The 22794-nt window shown below is 46.2% G+C and overlaps 1 protein-coding gene across 1 annotated transcript in view; it reads left to right on the top strand.

Annotated features, from left to right (window-relative positions):
- CCDC3 (coiled-coil domain containing 3) overlaps positions 1–21091 on the top strand; it is a gene marked incomplete at its 5' end in the record, with an annotated part of 45574 nt that extends 24483 nt beyond the window's left edge. The window contains 2 exons of the mRNA XM_084262061.1: positions 20481–20763; positions 21029–21091. Of these exons, the coding sequence (XP_084118187.1) occupies positions 20481–20756 (276 nt within the window). The 3' untranslated portion in view covers positions 20757–20763; positions 21029–21091. The remainder of the gene's footprint in view (positions 1–20480; positions 20764–21028) is intronic.
- Between the last annotated feature and the right edge of the window lie 1703 nt (positions 21092–22794).

Raw genomic sequence — 22794 nt, 5'->3', positions numbered from 1 at the left:
CAGAAGCTGTCCAAGGCACCAAGCTCGGCCATAGCTGGAAGACAGTACCTTATGGAGGCCACCTCCTAAAATCACTTCATAACAGGAACCTTTTCAAGTTCAGGATCTCCTGGAGAGAGTCCAGTGGAGGGCTATGAAGATGATTAAAGGCCTGGAGCATCTCCCCTACGAGGAACGGCTGAGTGAACTGGGACTGTTCAGCCTTGAGAAAAGAAGACTGAGAGGGGATCTGATAAATTTTTATAATATCTGAATGTGGGCAGCCTCTTCTCAGTGGTCTGTGGGGACAGGACAAGGGGCAATGGCTGCAAGTTGGAGCACAGGAAGTTCCGCACCAATATGCAGAAGAACTTCTTCACAGTGAGCGTGACAGAGCCCTGGGACAGGCTGCCCAGGGGGGCTGTGGAGTGTCCTTCTCTGGAGATATTCAAGACCCGTCTGGATGCCTATTTGTGCCATCTGTCCTAGGGAACCTGCTTAGGCAGGGAGGGGTTGGACTTGATGATCTCTGGAGGTCCCTTCCAACCCATACAATTCTGTGAATCTGTGATTCTCCATCACATGCAATAAAACACACTGCAGAGCAGCTTTAAAAACAAGGGGAAAGCAAGGGCTGATACATCTCCATCACAGCAGTGACGGCCAAGTAGTGCTTGTCAGGCCTGGCTTCCTTTAAAAGCGTGCGCTGAGTCCTTTCGCGCTCTCAGTGCTGTTACTGAAGTATTAAGGAAATGGGAAAGCATCCAGAAGACTGGTTCAACTCAGCTGACACTGTGATGTTTAAAAGAGGAGCAGGAAGGAGACTGAGGTCTGCAGGACGCCGCTGACCTGCCACCGGCTGAGGACACGGCGATGCATCACGCTGATCCTGCCAGCACAGCCCCACACTCGGAGGCGTCCAGCAGCTGTTGAGAAGGAGGTGGGAATAACATCTGCTCATGGCTTCTCTGAGGTTTTTATTTTGGTCCTTATGGAAATAGGGAGAGGAATTTTTGACGTAGCCTTCAGGAAGCTTTTGACTCTGCTGACTACAAGGAACAAGGGTGCCTTGTAACACCACGTTGCCCTTGAAGACACGAAAAACCTGTAACAGTGAATTGATTGTGATTTGTCAGAGTTAAGTGGAGCTGTGTCCTCTTCCTCGGGACTTCTGCAAGCCTCCTGGGTGCTGTGTGTGAATTATTTGTGTGCTGTAATGCCTGTAGTGGTTTAGTGCACAACACACCATGTAGGGTGAGGATTAAGGAGTGCCCATCCATACCCACAGACGTGCTTTGTTATGGCCATTACTGTAACCTCATTATTTCTTAACCAGAAGTCCTGGCAACCCAAATCTTCATCCACTGTGTCACTGCTCAAGATTCAAAACTCTACTCAGGACTGCTTAGGTTCACATAACCCCTTCTTGAGATTTAACCTCAGGGGAAGTTGATACTAGAAGATACTTACCCTTCAAGTAATGTAGAGTTTATCACAGGATTCCACCCTTTTCCTCTTCCCTTGTATGTGGTTTTGTGTAGACCTTATGAACTATGAGTCATATGTACAAAAATAAACTAATAAATGACTTTGAAATCTGAAGTCACTTTTTTAGTTTAGGGTATGGGTCTACTTTGAGAAGTGATAGAGATGGAACATTGGATTCTGAGCTCTTCTTTCACCACTGTCTGGAGTAGGCTTGGGTTTGGGGTGTGTCAAAGGGTCTGCAAACCCAAGGAGGAGCCTGAACTTTGGGGTTCACCCTAATAATTGAACCAGCTGCTGTTTATGTTGGATTATCCCTATATTGTCTTGTTTCTTGATTAAAGTTACATATGCCTCAGTGTTATTCCAATTGTTTGAAAAGGCCTTTGAATAACTAAGCTTTGAGATGTGTGGGAAGTATTCTTTCCACAATCAAAGTCATACACAAGGATGTGGCATACATTTTCAGTAGCCTTCACCTAATATGAGTATCCAAATCAGTGGCCTAAGTCAGGAGTTTGCACCCACCCAACACTGATACCACAGAATTTCCAAGGCTGTTGGACAAATGGCAGTTTCTTTAGCTGCTATTGCATTATTTTTTATCTCCTTTTTGTCACCCTATCCAGGTTGCTCTCTGGTCATGTAAGCAAGCTTTAGACCCGTTGCCTTCAGTCTGTAGCCAAGCATCTCTTCTGACATGTCACTCCCCATTCCCTCACATGAAGCAGGAGTTTAGGGCAAACTCTCTTGGCATTTTTTGGTAGGTCTGAACATCTGTGGCTTTTATGGAACTCAGTCTGGCTCCAGCCTCACGTTGCACCTGAAATTAATGTTCTGCTTGTATCTGAGGGACTCATTTCACAACTGGAGTCTCACAACGATTTTTAGCTAGCTTTTAGGTGTGGGCATTCATTAGCAGAGCTGGGAGGCAATACAGGAATCCTCACTAATTCTTGCTTCCAGACATCTGCCTTCCTTCACATGTAACCCTGAAACCACTTTCCCTGTCTCTTTGCCTGAATTTCATGTGTGGTATTTTGGGGAGAGCTCATTATAACCAACCTCAAGCGTAGCCAGTGCTTCGTTACAAGTGCAAACATACCATGAACGTCTGTCTTGCATTAGGATCTTTCCAGAAGGCGTTAAATCACAGCCAAGGTGGCTTCACGGGCTCTGTGTTCTCCCAGCACTTGTTGGTTCAACTGCTCCTAAAAAATGTGGGAGTTTGGGAGAGCGTGGATGTCAGCACCAGTAAGGATTTGCAGTGTGTCAAGTAGAGGGAAATAGGCGGTTTATTTTAGAGCTGAGCCAGCCCTCCTCCTTGCTTGAACTTTCAAGTGAAACTGCAGGGAGAAATGTAGCGTGCTCCAGTGGTAGATGCCTCTCTGGGGAGCTGCCAGCTGCTATTTCTGAGTTACAATTGGATTACACAATCCCGGAGCTGCACTGCACATCCATCACCACCTCCTGTCCTCAGCCGAGCTGCGAGGGGCCCCCGCCAGCCAGCCCAGTGCTGAGATCTCCAGAGGCTGGAGCTGGCCCATCAGGAAGGATGGGAGGCAAGTGTGAAACCATTTCAGGCTGTGCAGTGGTTGTGAGGTCTAATGTTTGAAGTTTTCCCAAGCCCTGGAGCTCAGGGAAAACACCTGTGGGAACAGCAGCTATCTTAGGTTTGTCAACAAGAAGACACGACAAATCACTGCAAGCTCCTTCATGACAGGGAGCAGGCCTGCTGAGTAGGAGACAGGTAGTTTTGTTTGGCATATATTTGTTCAGTTCACAGAGACATTTTGGTGCACACTGAGTAGATTCCTCCTGGGGGAAACACAGCCAAGCTGCTCCAGGCATGTGTCTGGGGTACACCAACTCCAAATGGGAACCCAAGGGATACACAGTTGGTCCTTCATGCACCTTCTCATCCTCTCTCCCTTTACATTTGCTCACCTCAAACACATATAGAGCTTCAGTGTGCAGACATGTTCCTCTTGCTCTAACTGACTTCCTAAGGTGGACGCAGCCATCGGCCCCAGACTCTTCATGGTGTCTCACTGGGGACTTTGAGTTTCAGGCACCCAAGTCTCACTGGGGGTTTCTGGCACACACAGTTACTCACTTCTGCTGTCTCTTTCCTCTTTGCTTTGAGCCAGTCCAGGGGCAACTACTCCAGCCACCTGACTGCTCAGGCATGGATCAGGCCATCACCATTGCACTGGTGTGTCATGGGAAATGTGAGTCATGGAAAATGAGACAGAAGGGATGGAAGAGTGCAATGTTGCCCAGGTTTTAGTGAGAGATTTCTGCATCTTTTGGCTGGAAGACATGACCACAAGACCTTCCAGCATCTAACTGAATAGTCTCAGCAGATCAGGAGCGTCATTAAGGTATCACACTGAGGCATTTGCTCTTATGTTGCCAAAAACTTTGATGCCTCAAGCAAAAGTCAGCTTAGTTTTGTCCATGGTCAAGTGCAACCTCTGCCTTGCTCTCAGTTTGCATCCAAAGCATTTAAGAGACACAGGTTCATCACTGTATTCACCAGTTTTTAGTAACATGTGGCTGAGTTTCTGCTTTCTGACAGCTGTGTCTAGACTGATATTCCTGCCCTTTCCTTCCACCCAGTGATGGGTCTCCTCATTTCCATTGAAAACCTCCATAGTACAGAATCTCCTTGGGTTTTTTTTCTGCACATATCAGGAATTACTTCATAAAAATCACTGGGGAGGACAGTTGGAATTATCTTCAGATTTTATAACTTGGCTGCAAGCTATAAACTTGACACATAAATCTCACCCAGGAAATAATTTACTTTCTCTCCTTCCATCAAAACACCAAACAACTTCTCCCCCTCCCAAATGCTTGCAAATTTCTCAATGGAAAAAGGTTATTTTAGGAAGGGATTAAATACAGAAACATTAGGAAGTGGCAGGATTTCTAGGATGGAGATAATATGTGAGGAAAACCACTTGAAATTATGCAATTTTAATGATTTCTTTGGGTTTTTTTCTTCAGTTGAAATGCCTCACAAATATCCTGAGGGAGCAATGTTGGTCACTGTTCAGCAACACTGGCTGCTACCAGAAGTGTAGGTGCTGTATGCTAGTACAGTGAGTACTTACTAACAGGATTAAACAGGCCAGGGCAGAACTGATAGATCTGTCTGGATGGGAATCAGATTAAACAAATTGGTCATCCAGGCTTTCCAGCTGAAGTTGTGTTGCAGTTTACAAATATTAACCCTAAATCACATCTGGTTGATGGAGAGAGGTCTCTACCAATCTCTCCAGGGGTTTAATGCCCTGTTCTTGCTGTGTTCTTCCACACTCCCTCAAACTCCAGTTAATTTCTGTCTAGACAAAGAGTGAGAATAAATGTTTCTGTCCCTTCCTGTAAAAACCCTTCTGTGTATTCTTCCACTGTGGGTTTATTGACCCTTGGGTCCAGAGTAACAAGACTTGTGACCATTGGCATGTTGTTGCCCAACTACTTGCACCCATTTTGTCACCTGTGTCTGGTGCCTAAAGGTTTTGTAATCCATGTCCCAGGGAGGGGCAGTTGCTGGAAGTTGTCCCTTTGATCATGCTTGAAACCTTTGGTCTTGGGGCTATAACACCCACCCATCTGCATCCTCTGCTGAGCTCCACATCCATCTGCATCCTCCGCTGGCTACGTCTGGAGCTCAGCAGAAGTATGAACGTGTCCATGCCCTCTCCAATTCCCAATAATGCATCAAGCAGGGGGCACAATTGTCCCAACTTGGTGACAGATACTGACATGACAGTGTTTAATCAAACACTAAATGGCCCAGGTTTTAGCTGGAGAGACACCCTTCAGCTCCCAAAGGATTTTTTTTCGCAGGCAGTGGAATGACAGTCCACTATTTCTTAATCCTTTTCAACCTACCAGGCACTTGTACAATGTCATGCAACTTTTGTTGGACACCTGTCCTTGTCCTGCAGGCAAACAGGGTTTACAAATAAGTATTAAAAACACAGAGAAAATAATCATTATTCAATGTCACAGAGATCCCACTTTTCCAGGTGTTTTAAACTTCTGGAATTGAAGCCTTGGGTATATCACCTGTAGGTCATTCTCCTGTCTTCAGTATCTGAAGGAATAAGGATTTAGGACTGCAGCACATATAACCACCATTATTGTTTTCCTCAATGAAAACTCAAGTTAGTGCTAAATCTTGTAGATGTGTGGGGAGATTTTCCAAAGCATCCAATGACTTTGAGTGGGATCTGTGATCCTCCCAGCTTTGAAAATTCCTCCCATCTGTCATGAACGTAAGGCAGCATACATCCAAATCCCATGGATGTTGCTCAGTTGTCTAAGCCAAGAATTCACACTGCCAGGTTCTTCCTCTTGTTGGATAATGTGGGCTTAAATGCCTCAACCCATGACACTCAGAGATGCAGCTTTATATTATAAATTTTTATTGACTAAATCCCTAATTCTTGAAAGCCTGATGAGTCATGAGCTCCAGTGCTGGGCAATTTCTCTAGGATCCTTACTGGAAAATGGGTTTCCAGAGCACCAGAGACAAGGCTGTGGTGGTAAGCAATGCCCAGCAGTACTATTCATGCAGAAATGTGGTTTCTGGGCTCCTAGTCTGGGTTCTCACAGTTCTTCTTTGCAGAGAGAAGCACAAAGATCATTCTGTGGGTAAGCAAAGGATCCCATGGTGAGCCCTGGCTCTCCTATCACTCTGGCTCTGAATACAGGCCTTCCTGGTTTGAACTGTATTGGCTCAGAAAACTGCAAATCACAGATGTGTAATCCCCACTTTTGGAGACCGGGAGTCAAAGCACAGGGAAGCTCATTCTGCTTTTCCCTGCCCAGTCATTGCGGAGACATCCAGTTTCTTTCCTCTGATTAGGACATTCTTTGTATCTGTCCTCTTTGATTAGGTGTGAAGTGTGTGCGTGTTGCTTAATGAGAACAAACTGTTCAGATAACAGCAGTTCAAAATAATTACAATTTTGCTCTTCCAAAATCACTGTTGCCAAAAGACAAGGAAAGTATCTTAGTTAAGGGGCTGGACAGGGGCCCAACTCCTGGCTTCCTCCTGGTGAGTTTTGTGGTGGATTTTTTTGATGCTGTGATGTCAGGTGATTCTCGTGGGGTTGTGTGGATGGTGCCTGGTGTGGATATTGTGAGTGCTGCTGCAGGAAGGATGGGAGGCAATTCAGATCTTCAGCACCGTCCAGGTCCTGGCTCTTGCTATTGTAGAAGAGATTCAGTGCAAAGCCCATGCAAGCATGGGTAGCTTCTGTGTCAGAGAAATGAAAGCAAAGAAAAAAGAACATCCACAGAAGAATTTTGGACTGTTAGAGAAAATTACTTTCATAATCAGTTTTAAAGCCTTCATATGCACATACCTACACACATGGTAACATGGACTTACAGGGATCATTTGCTGCCTGCCTCTTAAGTATTTATCGGGGAACAATAGCAAATTTTACATGTAAATGCAGCAGGATTTTGCAAGATTTCCAGACCACAGGGCAAATATTCACAGAAGAGCCGAAAAACAAAGTACTGTGTGGTTGAACTGTGGCTCAGAGGTATCTCTCTGTGCTCGTGTGCAGTGGTGTGACACTTGCTATATAATTATCTTGCTCCAACACAATTATTACCTTAGGATTAAACAGTTGAGAGCCACCATTGTAACATTAACCAGCAGTGGAGTGCGTGCTCTGTAATTTAGATGCTTGCAGGGAAGAGTTCACTGGAGGGCATCTGTCAGTCCCACAAGCATTTTGTCCGGTGTAGCTGTGTCTGCAGTCCTCCTCCTTCTGAAATCAGGCTGGAAGGAGGGCTCCAGGCTTATGTGTATGGGGAGACCTGGTTCATGCTTACCTTAAGACCTTATTTCACATGGGCATTGTAACCTGTCTTATTAGAATACCTTATAGCAGCCTTCTGATACCTGAAAGGTGCCTGTAAGAAAGCTGGGGAAGAACTGCTCATGAGGGCATGGAACAGTAGGACGAGGGCTAATGGTTTTAAATTAGAAAATTTAGGTTGGATATTAGTAAAAATTCTTCAATATGAGGGTGGTAGATCATTGGAACAGGTTGCCCAGAGAGGTAGTGGAGGCTCCATCCCTGAAGATATTCAAGGTCAGGCTTGATGGGGCTCTGAGTGACCTGATCTAGTGTAGATGTCCCTGCTTACTGCAGGGGGTTGAACTTTAAAGGTCCCTTCCAGCCCAATACATGCTATGAAGAAAAGCCCTCTCTGCTCAGCAGGCTCGTGATGGGAGTTCCTGGTATTTCCGTGTCTATATGCAGAGCAGGAAGGTGGTGGGGAGACACTTGGGACATTAAATATGATTCTGGATTTCAAATGTGACCCAGTATTTCCCTGACCTGAAATTTCTACTGAGGAGAATTGCAATGCTGGCTCAGGAACCGGACCCTGCCTGAGAGACCGTGCTGAAGCGAAACAGCCCCTTGTCACTCCTGTGGAAACAGCTGCTATTGCCCTGAGTGCTTAGGGCTCTTTGAGCACAGGCAAGCTGGAGGGTGGTCCCCTAAATATCATGTCTCTTCACCTTTGAGACCGGTTATTTTCCAAACCCTGCAATGGTCAGAGTAGCCTGTTGCCCATTTATCACATCCAGGGTGGTCCAGGGTCCTTTCAGGATTTACAGCCCACGCAGCGGCCGGAGTTGTGGACATGCTGCTCTGAGATGCCCCGTGGGAGAGGAATATCTGTGAGTAGCAGAGAGCTTCCATCAGCCAGATGTTTGTTAGTGCTTGGAGCTTGTTATTCAGAGCTGCTGATGAGCCTCTCAGGCGTTTTGCCTCCTGGGTTTCCTTCGCAGCATGCTGATATTAGCCAGAGAGTGCCTGCAGATCACAGATGTTTGTTTTTCCATCCCTTTGTCTTTGCTTCTTCAACCTCGCCAAAGCTTTTCCACTTCACCGCTGTGCCGACCTGAGGCACTTCCGTGGCTGGATGAGGGCTGAGCCTGGTCCTTTGCCATGTTGGTGCCTCTTGCTCGGTCACCTCTTGCTCGGTCACCTCTCCCAGGGCTGCACAGTAATCAGCTTCTTGCTGAGGTCTCTCCTCTTTGCGCTGGGCTTGCAGGGCAGCTCAGGAGCAGATTCGGAAGCCCTTCGTCAAGCCCCTGTGCTTCATCCAGTCTGATTTCAATGCTGCTGCCGTCATTTCTTTCAAGGTTCCACAGATCCTATATTGTTTACAGGGAAAGGCTTCATTAGAGCCTCTTGTCCTGCTCCTGCCGTGGCAGGGGCGCCTCCGGCTGTGTGCGTAAGCACAGTGTTGGAGTTGTTTCCATGCTATTCATCTCTGGTTTAGTGCCTGCTTCCCTGCTCTATATTAGTTTCTCTGACTCATCCTCTGGAGGAATTTCTGTCTCTCCACTGACTTTAGAAAGAGTCCAGCAAACCAAGATTTCCTACCCAGGATCTAGGTTAGATGCATGAAGTGAGGCGGTGCAAAGACTACTCCAAGGGACCCACCACATGAATATGGGTCTGAGTATGCTTTTTTCACTCCCTCTGCTTTTCTGCACCTGAGCAGACTTGACAAATGAAGAAAAGCAGCTCCAGCAGTTCCTACGGATGCTCAGGAGCTATATGGACACCCCTGCTTCCCAGTGGCTCCAGAGGACAGCATCTTGCCCTGGGGCACCTGGATTTGCTCTTTGAAATCCAGAAGCTTTGCACAGCAGCAGAGCATGCTCAGGGCTTCCAGCCAAGCCTGCAGCCAAGGAAATCCTATCTGTTTGTAAAGGCAGCTAAGCTGCCGCAGCTTATGTGAAGTATGAAGCCAAACGTCCGGAGTGGAGGGATTTATAGGGCAACATGACTTTTATAGACATTGCGTTAACTTTAAACATTTGCCTTTCTCAGCATGGGCTCTCCTCCTGTGCATAAAGCTTGCCTAGGTATGATGTATTTGCTGGGGAGGAGACATGGGCTCCACTTTCAGTAAAACTGCCTGCTTTGGTGTTTTCTCCAGAGGCAGCACTTCATGCATTGTGGTTGTTTGCGAATACCCATCCACAGCCCACTGGGATTTGTTCTGCTTCTCTCTTTCCTCATTTCAACTCAGAGGTGACAGAGAAACAAGGATATGTTTTTTTTTACATTGCCTAGAAAATCTATTTTATTATATTTTTTACTGATCCCAGCCCTTCCCCACTCTTCTCAGCAGAGAGGATGTGGGCACTGAGCATTTATGGGGGTACATGGAGGCCTGGAATTGCTCTACCCACAGGAAGGTTTGAATTCATTAAGCCCTCAATCAGCCCTTTTTTCACTGAGCCATGAGCCCCATCTTTGCCCAGACCATATCTCTTAGCTGTTTATTTTGTACCCCTAACAGCTCTATTTAATCTAAACCTCAGTCTGCAACCTCAGTCAGCACCTGCCACACCGGAGCATCAAACACCTTTGTATTATAAGTTGTAATACATTAGACTAAAGTAAACCCTACTTAAACTAAACAGCCCAAACCAGTTATAGACCTGGTTTAAACTAATATTGCTCTCATGCAGATCAGTACTGGTGGAGATAAAAGACATTTTCTCAGCAGCTTATGTTGGTTCTCAGCTTCAGCTGCATGTGGGGATAGTGTATTTCAATGTATTGTACTTGCTTCACTGCTACCCTGCTGCAGGGTGTATCCTGTCTATTTAACAGGACCATTAAGTGAAATGAAGTTTCTAGGAGCTGTTGTAACATGAGATAGAGGTCAGCTCATTCAAAAATTGACATTTCAATAAATAGGAGCAAAGCACAAGGTGCCCTGCTGCTCTGATCAGCAGTTTCTCATTTCCCTGCGTTCCCATCAGTGAGAGGGAAGGACACAATACACTTGGTTTCTGGGTCTTGCTGGTTTTATCCCTTCCTTGGTATTTAATTAATTTGCTGTGTGTATGTGTGGGGGGAACAGTGACCTAATCCTACTGAAATACAAGCCAAGTAAAACAAGGTTAGATGGAGACACGGTCACACCGCAACTTTCAGTTGTAGAACAATACACTTGGGGTAAGGTGTATTGGCAAAGTAGTTTTAGGCATATCAGACCTAATTAGTTTTATTGTGATAATAAATAATACTAGGTGGGAAAAAGCTGAGCTGGAAATTAAAGTGGATAGCAAGCTTTGTAAAATTGGGTAGTAGTGGAAATGGAAAGTTTCTGTGCAAGTAATAGGAAAAAAAAAGCCTCTTACTGAGGCTTTTGAAGCCCAGATGAAACTGCAAACTGAGACATAAATTAAAAAACCCAACAAAACAAAAACAAACAAAAGGGTAACTTGGTCATTTTGACACTGTTTCTCACAGCATTCTGCTTGAGAAGCTGGCAACCACTGGCCTGGACAGGTGCACCTGCTGCTGGGTAAAAAACTGACTGGATTGCTGAGCCCAAAGAGTTGTGGTCAATGGAGCTAAATGCAGCTGGAGGCCGGTCACAAGTGGTGTTCCCCAGGCTCAGTCCTGGGTCCAGTCCTGTTCAATGACCTGGATGAAGGGATAGAATGTTCCCTCAGTAAGTTTGTGGATGACACTAAGCTGGGAGGAAGTGTTGATCTGCCTGAGGGTAGAGAGGCTCTTCAGAGGGATCTGGACAGGCTGGATCCATGGGCTGAGACCAATGGGGCTGAGGTTCCACAAGGCCAAGTGCAGAGTCCTGCACATGGGACGTAACAGCCCTGTGCAGCGCTACAGGCTTGGGGAAGAGTGGCTGGAAAACTGTCTGGCAGAGAAGGACCTGGGTGTGTTGGTGGACTGACAACTGAATATGAGTCTGCAGTGTGCCCAGGTGGCCCAGAAGGCCAATGGCATCTTGGTTTGTGTCAGAAGCAGTGTGGCCAGCAGGTCCAGGGAGGTGATTGTGCCCCTGTACTCGGCATTGGTGAGGCCACACCTCGAGTGCTGGGTCGAGTTCTGGGCCTCTCACTACAAGAAGGACATCGAGGTCCTAGAGTGTGTCCAGAGAAGGGCAACCAGGCTGGTGAAGGGGCTGGAGGGAAAATCCTATGAGGAGTGCCTGAGGAAGCTGGGGTTGTTTATCCTGGAGAAGAGGAGGCTGAGGGGAGACCTTATCACTGCCTACAACTACCTGACAGGAGGGTGTAGAGAGGTGGGTGATGGTCTCTTCAGCCAAGCTACAGGTGATGGGACAAGGGGGAATGGATTCAAACTGCACCAGGGCAGGTTCAGATTGGACATTAGGAAAAAAATCCTTCACTGAAAGTGTTATTGAGCACTGGAACAGGCTGCCCAGGGAGGGGTTGAGTCACCGACCCTGGATGTATTTAAAAGAAGAGAGATGAGGTACTTAGAGAGATGGTTTAGCATAGGACAAGAGCAGTTGGACTCGATGATCTCAAAGGTCTTTTTCAACCTTGTGATTCTGTGATTCTGTGAGTTTCAGAAGTCAGGCAGAGCAAAGTGCAGAAATCTATGAAGCAACCTGCCTTGCAGCCTTAAAACCACATTTGCTCTCAGCACCTAATCTGCTTCTTGCAACAGAGAAAAGATTTTTCTTTTCCTTACTCTAAGCATTTTCCTTTAGCTCAGAATGGCTGAGACCTGCATAGTGCACTTTATCATTCAATTATTTATCTATAAGCAGTTTAATCCACATGGGCCCCTTGTACTCCCCAAGAACAGGACAGGGGTGTATCAGGAACATCTCCCACCCATGTGTGGCACCTAGAATGAACCAGAGCAGATGCTGTGCTGTATTGCTTTGGCTTCTCTTTGCAGTTTGTAGATATCTGTGTTGCAAAGCCCATGAGCTGTCTGGCCTGGCAGTGAGCTCTGTGCACCCCCTGTAACAGGGGTGGAGGGCCAGGAGTAGTGTCTGACTGCTGTGTCTGCTCTTGTACGCTACGGAGGCACGTGCTGCTCCATGGTTCATTATTTCACCGTCTACCCTGAGTGGTTTTGGTGGAGGGAGTCAGAGGGGGTAAAATGAGCCTCAGCAAAGAGGCATGGCAAGGTGGCACTGCCAGCCCCTGAAGGTACACTCTGGGATGGCTGTTAGACTCTATTTCCCCCCAACCCTGACCTATCTGAGCAGGTGTTCTTGCCCAGCCTCAAGCTGGGACCAGTGCCGAAGGCTGGGAAGCTCCTGGAAATGTGGAAAGCACAAGGTATGGGGCTGGTGGGGCTGAGCACCAACCTCAGTGCCTGGAGGCTGCAACCGGGTGAGGAGGAGGATGGCTGCTCCTGCTAAACCACTTAGATGAGAGACTTCATTGCTGCTTCCCTCACAGATCCACCACCACATTCCTGTGGCATCTTGGGCGAATCGCTTGGAGGAATGTTTTCAAAGGAAACAAGACAAGAGCAGAGCCCCTCCGCCTTGGAGTTATGGGGAAAAGCAGCAGGCTGGCTCTTGATGTGCCTCCCTCACTGCCTGCGTGGTCAGTGAGGAGAAGAAAGGGACTTGGATATGTCCCAGAGTGAGGTCCTGCCCTCTTGATTTATTTCTCTCTTCCCGGAGACCTTCTGTCTCCCACTGCCTGGGCAGGGAACGTAGGGATTTGCTGTCAGGACTGGCTTATCTGCTCACTTGGCACAAGTGAGGTGCCTGTGGTAGGCAGCCTGGCTTGTACCCGACGCCTTCTTTCTCTGTTTCCTGTCTTCTTGATTAGTGTGGTTTCTCTTCTCGTTAAACCATTGCCATTTTTCCTTTGCAAGTGTAGGGAATAAGGTGTTGATCCCTTTCTGGCTACTGGTAGTGACCAGACCAAATACCATGGAGACACATTTCCACTTTCATCCCCAATCTTGGCAGGACAAGCTGGGTCTGACTGTCACCTGGTATCTTTGCATCTTCCCCTTCAACAGCATCTCAGGCTTCAGGGTTCAAAGTGAGGAAAGCAATGCCCCAGGACGTACTCTATCTGTGTTTTTGGAGCCAGGGACCTCCATCCAGGTACCTCCAGGGTTGAGAGTCTTTTCACCAGCTCCAAAGTGCCTCCTAATCCCCATGTGTCCTCTTAAACCACCCTCATCCTGGGAGCAGGGGTACCAGGTCTGTGAGTTTGAAGGCAAAGTGTATGGTTTTGAAACTCACGCCTGCAACACCCACTGCAGATGAGAGCCACCAGCAATTCAAGACACCTTGTCACAGAGGAAGGTCTGGTTTTTCAAAGTGCTAAATCACAGGGAAGAATCTTCTTTTTTAAAAAAAATCCATTGTTCAGCTTAAGATCATTGTTTAAAAAAAAAAAGACCAGAAGAGTAGGGTACAAATGTTTTACCTAGTGAAAAGCACTTCCTCCTAAGCAGCCATCCTCTTTGCTGAGTCAGTGTCTTGGTGGAGCTGCTGGCACTTGGGCCTTACGTCACAGCTTGTAAACACTGTTCACATTTTCCAGGTACATGGGCCCTTCTCAGCTCAGAGGGGTGTGAAGGCCAAGTATCACCCAAGACACCTGCCAAGATGTCAGCCAAGACCTGGCCCTGGCAGGTCCTCCAATGGTTCTTTGTGTGGTTTTCTGCCAAGCAGTGGTGGAGGCTGGAACAAACAGGGCTGTTTTTAAAGACTCCCAGTTGCCTGTGGATACAGATTTGGGTTTGTTTCCAGGGCAAGGTTCTCCACACTTCAAGGAAACTATCCATGTGCTGGCCTTGCAGCCTGCCTTGGGTAGGCAGTGATGCCAGCTGCCATTTCAGGGACTGGGGGTGGGGTCCATCTCAGTGTTAGAAAGTTATCCAGGCAATGGAAAGGGGTCCCTAAAAGTGGTCCACCTGAGCTAGATGTCTAAGGTAGGGAAGAAGTTTCCCCTTGGACATGTGGGTGTAGCCTGGCAGGGCTCTCTGTGGGCAGTGTTCCATACCCCTATGAAGTCCCCAGCTCTAATATTTGAAATGGAGACTTGTGCCACAACCCTTATACCTCAAATGGTGACCCAGCATTCAATAAGAGTGAACATTCTTGGTGATTCATGTGAAGTCCTAGAAATCAGAGCTCACCCCCGTTAATGTTAGTGATGCTGGATCTGCCCTCAGGACCCTGATCTGGTAGCTCTGAAAGGTGCAGTCTTGCAGCAATCAGAGGTGGTTTAACCCAGCACTGCCATACCCCTGCTGCTTCACCCAACATGATGGTTTAACAGTGCTGACAGGGGCTTTTCCACGCTTCAGCAGAAATGTTAGTCTTGGCTGAAAAGTCCCCATAACTGGTGGTTAAGTCACTCCATCCCAAACCCAATACCCTCAGCTGCCAGACCTCTCCTGCTATCCTGTGCTGCACCATCCCTCTTTCCATCCAACATGCTCACTCCCACACAGCCTGCCCAAAGGGACTGAACAAAAGAAGAAAGTGATGCTTGGAGCCTGAAATCTGGCCGTGGCAAGACAGGGCTCAAAGGAGATGTTCCTGGCCAGGAGAAGTGAAGATAATCTTTCCAAGCTGTATCATATCCATACCAGCTTCCCCAGAGCACAGGGCCCTTCCTCTTGCTAAGAGCATAGAAGGGATTGGGGAAATAAATCCTGGTGGAGTTTAAAAAAAACCAAAAACAACCCCAAAAAACATACTATGTTTGGCTCCTGAGCCCCTCAAGAGAGAGTTAATGAGTTATTGCTGTGCTGAGATGAATAGAGCTGGAGGTAGGAACTTCAATGCTGCACAGGGCTTAGGTTTAAGATGTTTTATACAACTTGAACAGCACTAAAGCACACAGCAACAGCTTAGTGTACAGCAAATTGTTTTTACCTTTTTGAGAGAGCAGATTTACAGCAGGGAAGGGTGAGAGGAGACCAATGTGGTGATGTGGTGAGCTTGCTGCTCGGGATGCTCTGTGGCAGAGGAGGAGCTGTGCTCCTCAACCGGCACTGTGTGGGCTTCGTTTCCAGAGAAACATGGTGTCATTACTTCCAGTGGACACTCCCAAGAAGTTGCGCTGGGGCAATGCTCAGCCTGGGATGTTGAGGGAGTATTCCAGCTAGACACTGCTCTCATAAACAGTGCGGGTCAGGAGAGAGGTTTGAGGACAAGAAACCACAGTGACTCATGCCCAGGTCTTCTAAACACATCATGCTCCTGCATAGGAAATCTGACTGTCACACATGTGAAGGCGTTCCTACAGTCATCCTGCCTGGTGACAGCCTATATAGAACCATAGAATGTGCTAGGTTGGAAGGGACCTTTAAAGGTCATATAGTTCAACCCCCTGCAGTAAGCAGGGACATCTTCACTAGATCAGGTCGCTCAGCCCCATCAAGCCTGACTTTGAATATCTCCAGGGATGGGGCCTCCACTACTTCTCTGGGCAATCTGTGTCAGTGTCTCACCATCCTCATAGTGAAGAACTTCTTCCTAATGTCTAATCGAAACCTCCCCTGCTCTAGTTTAAAACCATCCCCCTTTGTCCTATCACTACTTGCCCTTATAAACAGTCCTTCCCAGGCTTTCCTGTAGGTCCCCTTTAGGTACTGGAAGGCTGCTCTAAGGTCTTCCTGGAACCTTCTCTTCTCCAGGCCGAACAACCCCAACTCTCTCAGCCTGTCTTTGTAGGAGAGGTGCTCCAGCAGTGTAAAAAAATAGTCTGCTGTGAAAGATATTTTTAGGAGACCTGAAATGAAATACTTCTAGGTAGTGGAGCTCCAGTCCTACCCATAGGTAGTGTGCATGAGGAGCTAGCTGGAACTCAACCTCTCTACCTTTGCTAGATGAAGGGCAAGACTCAAGTGCTACTGCTTGGTGTGAGTATTTTGGGCTCTGTAATGCTAACTTCAGCCACTTATGGACGATTTAGGGTGGATGAACATTGCCATCATGGCTTTATCCATCGGGCATTTTCTAGCCACTGTCCCATTCAAATGAAGCTTACAGAAAGCAGATGTGTGTGCCTGTCAATCAGACAAATTAATCATTTGGGGGGGTTGGTGAAGAGCTGACATGCCTGTAATGTGACGCTCACAAAATCAGTTTGATCTGTTACAGTGCTGATCTGCTTGGCAGATGGAGAGATTTTGTAAATCATCTAGATGCTGTGAAACTTAAAACTAGATATATTTGTGACAAGATATTTCAGACAAATACTTAAATATATTTAATCTGTGGTTTCACAGCTGTCAGCTCTCTGAGCTAAATCCTAAGGACCTGTATGATTCTTAAGGTGCTACCTTTCTTGTTACATCTCCTGGAAACCTAGACTCAAGTTTAACTGCTGCTGAGGATGCCTTGCTAACAAAACTGTGGAACAAGCAGATATCTCCAGAACAAATAACTCTTTTGAACTGTGAGTCACTAGAGAAAGAAATTTGTGAAGGAAACCTAGAGTAAGATTTTCTGAGGAGCCATTTCCTGGTCCTTCTCTCCATTTCCCAGGTCTGTGGGCATGTATGACATGCTAAGTGTGGCTCTCACATAAATACCTTGCTGTTGCTACCTTGTGGGAATAGGACTTGTCAATTATCCACCCTTTCCCATCCTTTCCTTCAGTGGCACCAAGTGGAACTGGTTCCTCAGTGACTTCACTAGCTGGATAGAGATTTCATTCTCCCTGAAACACTGCATAAACCCCCACTGCCCACCTTCTCTAGTGCACCTGACATGGCAAACTGTGATGGGTAATGGAGCACAGGCTGCTCTCAGAAATAAAATCCAGCTCTCTGTAGGTCTTAGCAGTGCTTTCAGACTAAGGCCTGATCTTGATGGTCACCAATACTAACCATGCACATTTATGGGTACATGGGACCAGAGAAAACAGGGTGTGAAATTCCTGTCTGTAGATATGTTGCATAGGAATGACTGCACAATGCAGGGATATCTCATCTGGCTGTAAACAAGAAGTATTCAAGTAGCAACAGGGACCGAAGGCTGGTTAAATTCTCACCCATTTGTTTCACAGCTGGGTTAGTAATATGGGCTGTGCTGAGCTCCCAGCTGCTGCAGTTACTCAGGTCTTAGCACCAGTTTAAAAATAATTTGGTTGCACCCATGTGAAGGGAGTAGTAACACAAAGTTAGCAGTAACAGCAAGGGTGGGACAGCACTCGTGTTGAAACATCATCCTGATCTAGTTGAAGATGTCCCTGCTCACTGCTGGCGGGCTGATCTAGATGAACTTTAAAGATCCCTTCCAATCCAAATCAGGTTGTGATGCTGTGATCCCCACTGCAGAGCTCCGAAAAATGCTGTTTGCAACCAGCTGGTGAGAGTGTGAGGAGCCCACTATCTTATTTTTCCCCTTGCAGAAGGAGCAAAGAGTTTATTTTTCAGCTGGTTGTCCTGAGATTGCAGGCAGGCATCCAGTTATCAAGCTGTGCCTTTCCTGTTGCCTGCCCCGTTGGTAAGAGGAGCTGTGTATGTCTGAGAGGACCTCAGGTTTTCATAATTGTGCTGTTCCAGGGATCTGAATGGAAATCTACAGGCAATTTAAGCATTGAACTGTGGATTTCAGACTGGATAGTCAGGAACTGGAAGAACAGCATCAGCAAACAATCTGGCCAGCTTTTGGATGGTGTTTGCGAAGTTTCTGAGTGGCTCTGTGGAGCTGGAATACCTCTGCTGTCAGAGGACCAACCTCAGAAGGTTTGGGAGTGCCTCTGGGATGAGGACAATGCCAGCCCTGATGCCTGCCATCAGACATTACCATTCCCCCTCCAGCCAGCCCAGACAGATGAGACACGATTGGGTTGACACCACCTCACACTTCAGTTACATGAATTGTTTGTTCCTTTGCACTGGACTCTGTCATATGCCATGCCTATCACTACATCAATGGAAAATGACAGCAATCCCTCATGAAGTAGAGTTTCCACCTCCTCTCTTCCCAAAAAGTGTCTTTTCCTAACTCAGTGCTCTCCTTCACAGGCATTTAAATTCAAGAAGTGTTCTGCTTGTGGTTTTGCGAGGGTTTGGCAAACACAAAAGCCAAGAGGTGCTGGCTGTTCTCAAATACCACTTGGAATGAGCTGTGATAAAAACCAAACCCTCTCCTCTTCAGTGCAAATTCTGTCCCTCTATCTGTGACCTTCCAGTCTCCCTACCACGCACTTGTACAAGACCCCTAATGAGAGGACAGTCAGGGCAAGCATTTACCTTTTAACAAAGCTCTGCAGTGCTTTCACACAAGAAACAAGATCTTATGGTGAACAGAAGCAGTTGTTGTGTTCGTGTTGACTGGCCATGGTTTTCAGCTGATGGGGTTTCCAAAGCCAATGAAATATTAATCATCAGAGCAGGCTCCTTCCCCTGATTTCGGTCATTTAAAAATACTACAAAGAAAGATGGAAAGAAACATGTAACCCTTCATCATCACAGTGAGGATTTACTTGTTTATTTAGATTCCTTGTCTGTTCCAAATGTTCTGCCAGAGAAAGCTCATCCAGGCCGCAGGAGTGCTTGACACATATGAAAAAAAAAGTACATCTAGATGTATACAGGAGAGAAATCCTGCAGAATTCACTGCCTTTCCTCAAAGTGCACCACTGCAGCCATCAGCTGGAAGTCCCACTTGCACCATGAATATCTCAGGTTGCTTTTCATAGGGGACATCACCCTGGGCAGAAACAGATTTCAAGGGTAACTCCTCTAGATCAGGAACGTTATGGTGAGGTTATCCTTAAGCAACCCCAAGCACCTCTGCTTTTGCTGCTTGGAAAATGTTACTCAGGTAGCAAACATAGAACTTGGTGCCTTTGTAGTCAGTAAAATGATAGAGTTGAGTTCTAAATGTGATTCCTTCCACTGCCCTGGGAGGTGGAGGTCACCCTCTTGAAGAGTGTCTCTCCCTGCAGACATTACAGGCAAAACAGAAAGAGAGGAGCCCAGACCTGAGTCTCACTTTTAGCTGCTAAAGAGGAGGCAGCTGAATCCCATCCCAGGTGACCTGGTGCATCAGGAACACAGCTCCATTGCCATCGACAATAGTCAAGAGCTTTTGTAGCTGGTGTTGCTCATCCCATTCCCACTGCTGCACCTACAAACAGGAAACAAGTCAGAAACAGGAGACTGTAAACACAGTCACATAAACACTGCAAAAGCTGAGGTAGACCCCTGAGTTACCTGAGGATGAGGTAGTAGAGGAAGAACAATTGTCCAACAGATGATTTGGATCATTATCCAACACAGAAGGTTTGAAAACGCTCTAGGTTGCTCTTCTAGTGATGCCTTGAGTGCAGCACCTTTGAAGATGGCAATTTTTTTTTTTTTTTTTTTTTTTTTTGCCTAAGAGCCACAGGCTTGAGTGGACATCAAGAGCTTGATGTCCCTACAATATTGCAATAACTTGACAGCGGGTAGAATGGCATGGGCTGTTTTCAGCCAATGACCCCCTTCCAAAAATCACTTCTGTTAAACTTATGGGATCTTGAATGCTGCTAGAGACTGCTGAGATGGGATATTTAAGACAACTCAGTTCCTGAAATAGCAAAACCAGGCAGTTCTCTGTTTTGCAGGTGCTGTCCTTGTTGACATAAAGAGCAAAGGGCAGGTTCATGTCAAAATCAGGTTTCTGAAGCGCTACTAAGCTGAATCAGATCTGGAGTTTTCCAAAAGAGATAGTCCTTGGCCCAAATTCCAGTTTCATACCAGAACTTCAGTTTAATAGCAGAAATATACCATTATTCAAAGTCAGGCTTGATGGGGCTGTGAGCAACCTGACCTAGTTAAGATGTCCCTGCTGACTGTAGGGGAGTTGCATTATATGACCGTTAAAAGTCCTTTACAACCTAACACATTCTATGATTATGTGAAATAGGGAAGCCTTCCTCCATAAATTCAGTGTAGCCTCAGTGGGCTGGACAGGTCTGTAAAACTGTTTTTTTAAAAGTAATCATGGATCACTACTATCATTAAGATCTACAATGTTTAGTCTTATCTGAATACAGAAGTCAGAGGGAGGATTTTACTTAAAAAGTTATTAAAAAAGAATAGAACTTCAAGATAAAGCATTCTGCTTTTGAAGAGCTGTGGGATGTTTCAAGGAACACCACAATTAACTCTTTCTTTAACAATCTTGGGTAAAGCTCACCTGTTGCTGTTTCATTTCTGCTGTCCCACCAGCTCATGTGCTCCTCGGTCCAGAAAGCCCTGTTTGAGGAGGAGGACAGGGTGAAGAAGCTGCAGCAGAAAGTGGCGACGCTGGAGAAGCGCAACAAGCAGCTGCGAGATCGAGTGAAGAAAGTCAAGAGGTCCCTCCGGCAAGCCAGGAAAAACACGAGGCACATGGAGCAGATGAACAGGAAGCTCAGTGAGAAACTTTCCTCTGCAGGTGGTCAAATCCCCTATATTAACTCTCTGAAGCAGGAGAATTCCCATGCTACCTACCTTAAAGTATAATGCAAGGGTAAGTGCTCAGCCCAATGATAATGGCGAATTTTGCCTGCATTAGATCAGGATCTGGCCCTCACACCTTGTCTGCACTGTGCTTCAAATCTTGCATGGAAAAAGAAGCTGAACTTGCTTTAAGACACAGTGCTAGATGAAACAGGAATGCAAATCGTGTTTGGCTAGATGTTGGAGGTACAGCCCAAAGCCACGTCCCCAGTGGACAGAAGGCCAGACTCTAATCTGTGCTTCTCCTCCCGCATCCCCTCCACCCTCATCACCAGTTTTAGGTTGCCTCTGATGAAAGTGCCAGCTCAGCCTCATGTGCCCTTGTGGGCATTTGACACAGGAGATGTTGGAAAGATCTGATGCAAACTCCACATGGGCTGGGCCAGCGAGGCCAGGGGAACATATGGAGATGGATGCTGTAGGAAAGATGCAGGCACGAATGCTTTGCTCCATCATAGTTTCTAAGCTCTCAGCCTCCCTTAAGCTTGCCTAAAGTCTACATCCAGTGTCTGAGCAAGGCTATGTCCGGAACACAGTCAGCTTGGGGTCTCTTCAAAATGAAGTATAGATGCACCTGAATTGTCTCAAGATGATTTCTAAATATTCCTTAATATTCTAAATAAAATATCTAATATTTTTTTTTATTTTACCAGCAAGTGCTTCAAGGGTCTTAGTAACTCCTTCAAGTGCCTAGCTAACAGAGTTGGAAATCATGTCATTTTGGGATTCTATCTAGGACCTAATCTAGCTCTGGCAGTCAGGAGTGGACTTAGCCTGACTATTAGTGGGTTCTGGATCAGGCCAAGTAGAAAATTTCAGGTCCCCTTTTCAAGCAGGTTTAATTTACTGTGTGGACAAGGCTTCAAGTTCTGTAATCACTGACTGAGGTATGATGGAGGTTGCTGGGCAGCCTTCCTTAGTTACACTTAGATATTGTAGAGACCACATCACTATCAACAGGGCATTAAAAATTAAGGCAGTTTATATATGTATATATTTTTAAATCCTATAGAAAATATTTTTATTACACATTTGATATAGTCTAATTTCTTAAAATATGAAGTAAATCCCATTTCTGGTTATCTCATTAAAAAAAAAAGGTCCATTAAGTCCTTTATTAGACATTTACAAACTGATTTTTGCTCAAGCAGCATAGATGAAGGCATCAGCATCTGTGGTTGGTAATGTTTTCACCTGTGTTAATATACCAGAGCTTTTTTTGGGTCTTGATATTCAACCAGCTTCCCTTTGTAACAGGGCACCATAAGGAAAGAAAGGTATAAGAAGAGGTTTTGTGTTTTTCTTCCCTTCTCTAAGTCGTTTTTCTGACTCCAAGTGTGAGACCAAAGATATGCTTCACACTTTTTAACAGGGGCAACTGGCCCTTGCCCTACCCTGGGCAACACCAACAATCTACCAGGGCTAAACCTGGATTGTACAAGGTGGATCGATCCAGATGATCTTCAAAGTAGAGGTGAGGCCCTAGAAGTAGCAACGTGCAAACCACCGCGCTACCAGATCACTTCATGGTGCCCACGCTGTGTCTCAGCACCAAAACTAGAGTACATTCAGGGTACAGCCTTGCTGGACCACGCTTCACCTGTCTCTGCACAAGGAAAAGCCTGTATCAGCTTCCAACCATGAGCTTCAGTCCAAGCTGAACTCTGAAGTTAAGCCTTGTGTTGGCGTCTAGGATGCTGCCGAGTTTAATTACCTTCCAGTTTTGCTCCTTTTGGAAAGAGAGCTGCTTTTTTTTTTCCCCTTTTTTCCCCTCCCTCTTGAAATAATATTGGCATTTCTTAAGATTCTGACTCCTCCACAAGCTCTGCTGGTTTCAAAGGCTTTGCCTACCGAATCAGCACAATTTCAGTTGTTTTGTGCTGTAGTCAGCAACGCTGTTTCCTGAGAATTACTACAGACCTAAGGCTTCCCTAGAAGCCATCAAGAGATTTTTAACTCCAAAATTTAAATCCATAGGAAAGTAACTAATTCTATTTGGTTCGTTTCTGGTTTCTAAACTGCTGTTTAAATACATGATCTG

The sequence above is a fragment of the Gallinula chloropus genome (assembly GCF_964237585.1).
Source record: "Gallinula chloropus genome assembly, chromosome: 1".
Classification (NCBI taxonomy): domain Eukaryota; kingdom Metazoa; phylum Chordata; class Aves; order Gruiformes; family Rallidae; genus Gallinula; species Gallinula chloropus.
This window is presented reverse-complemented; position numbering and strand designations above follow the sequence as displayed.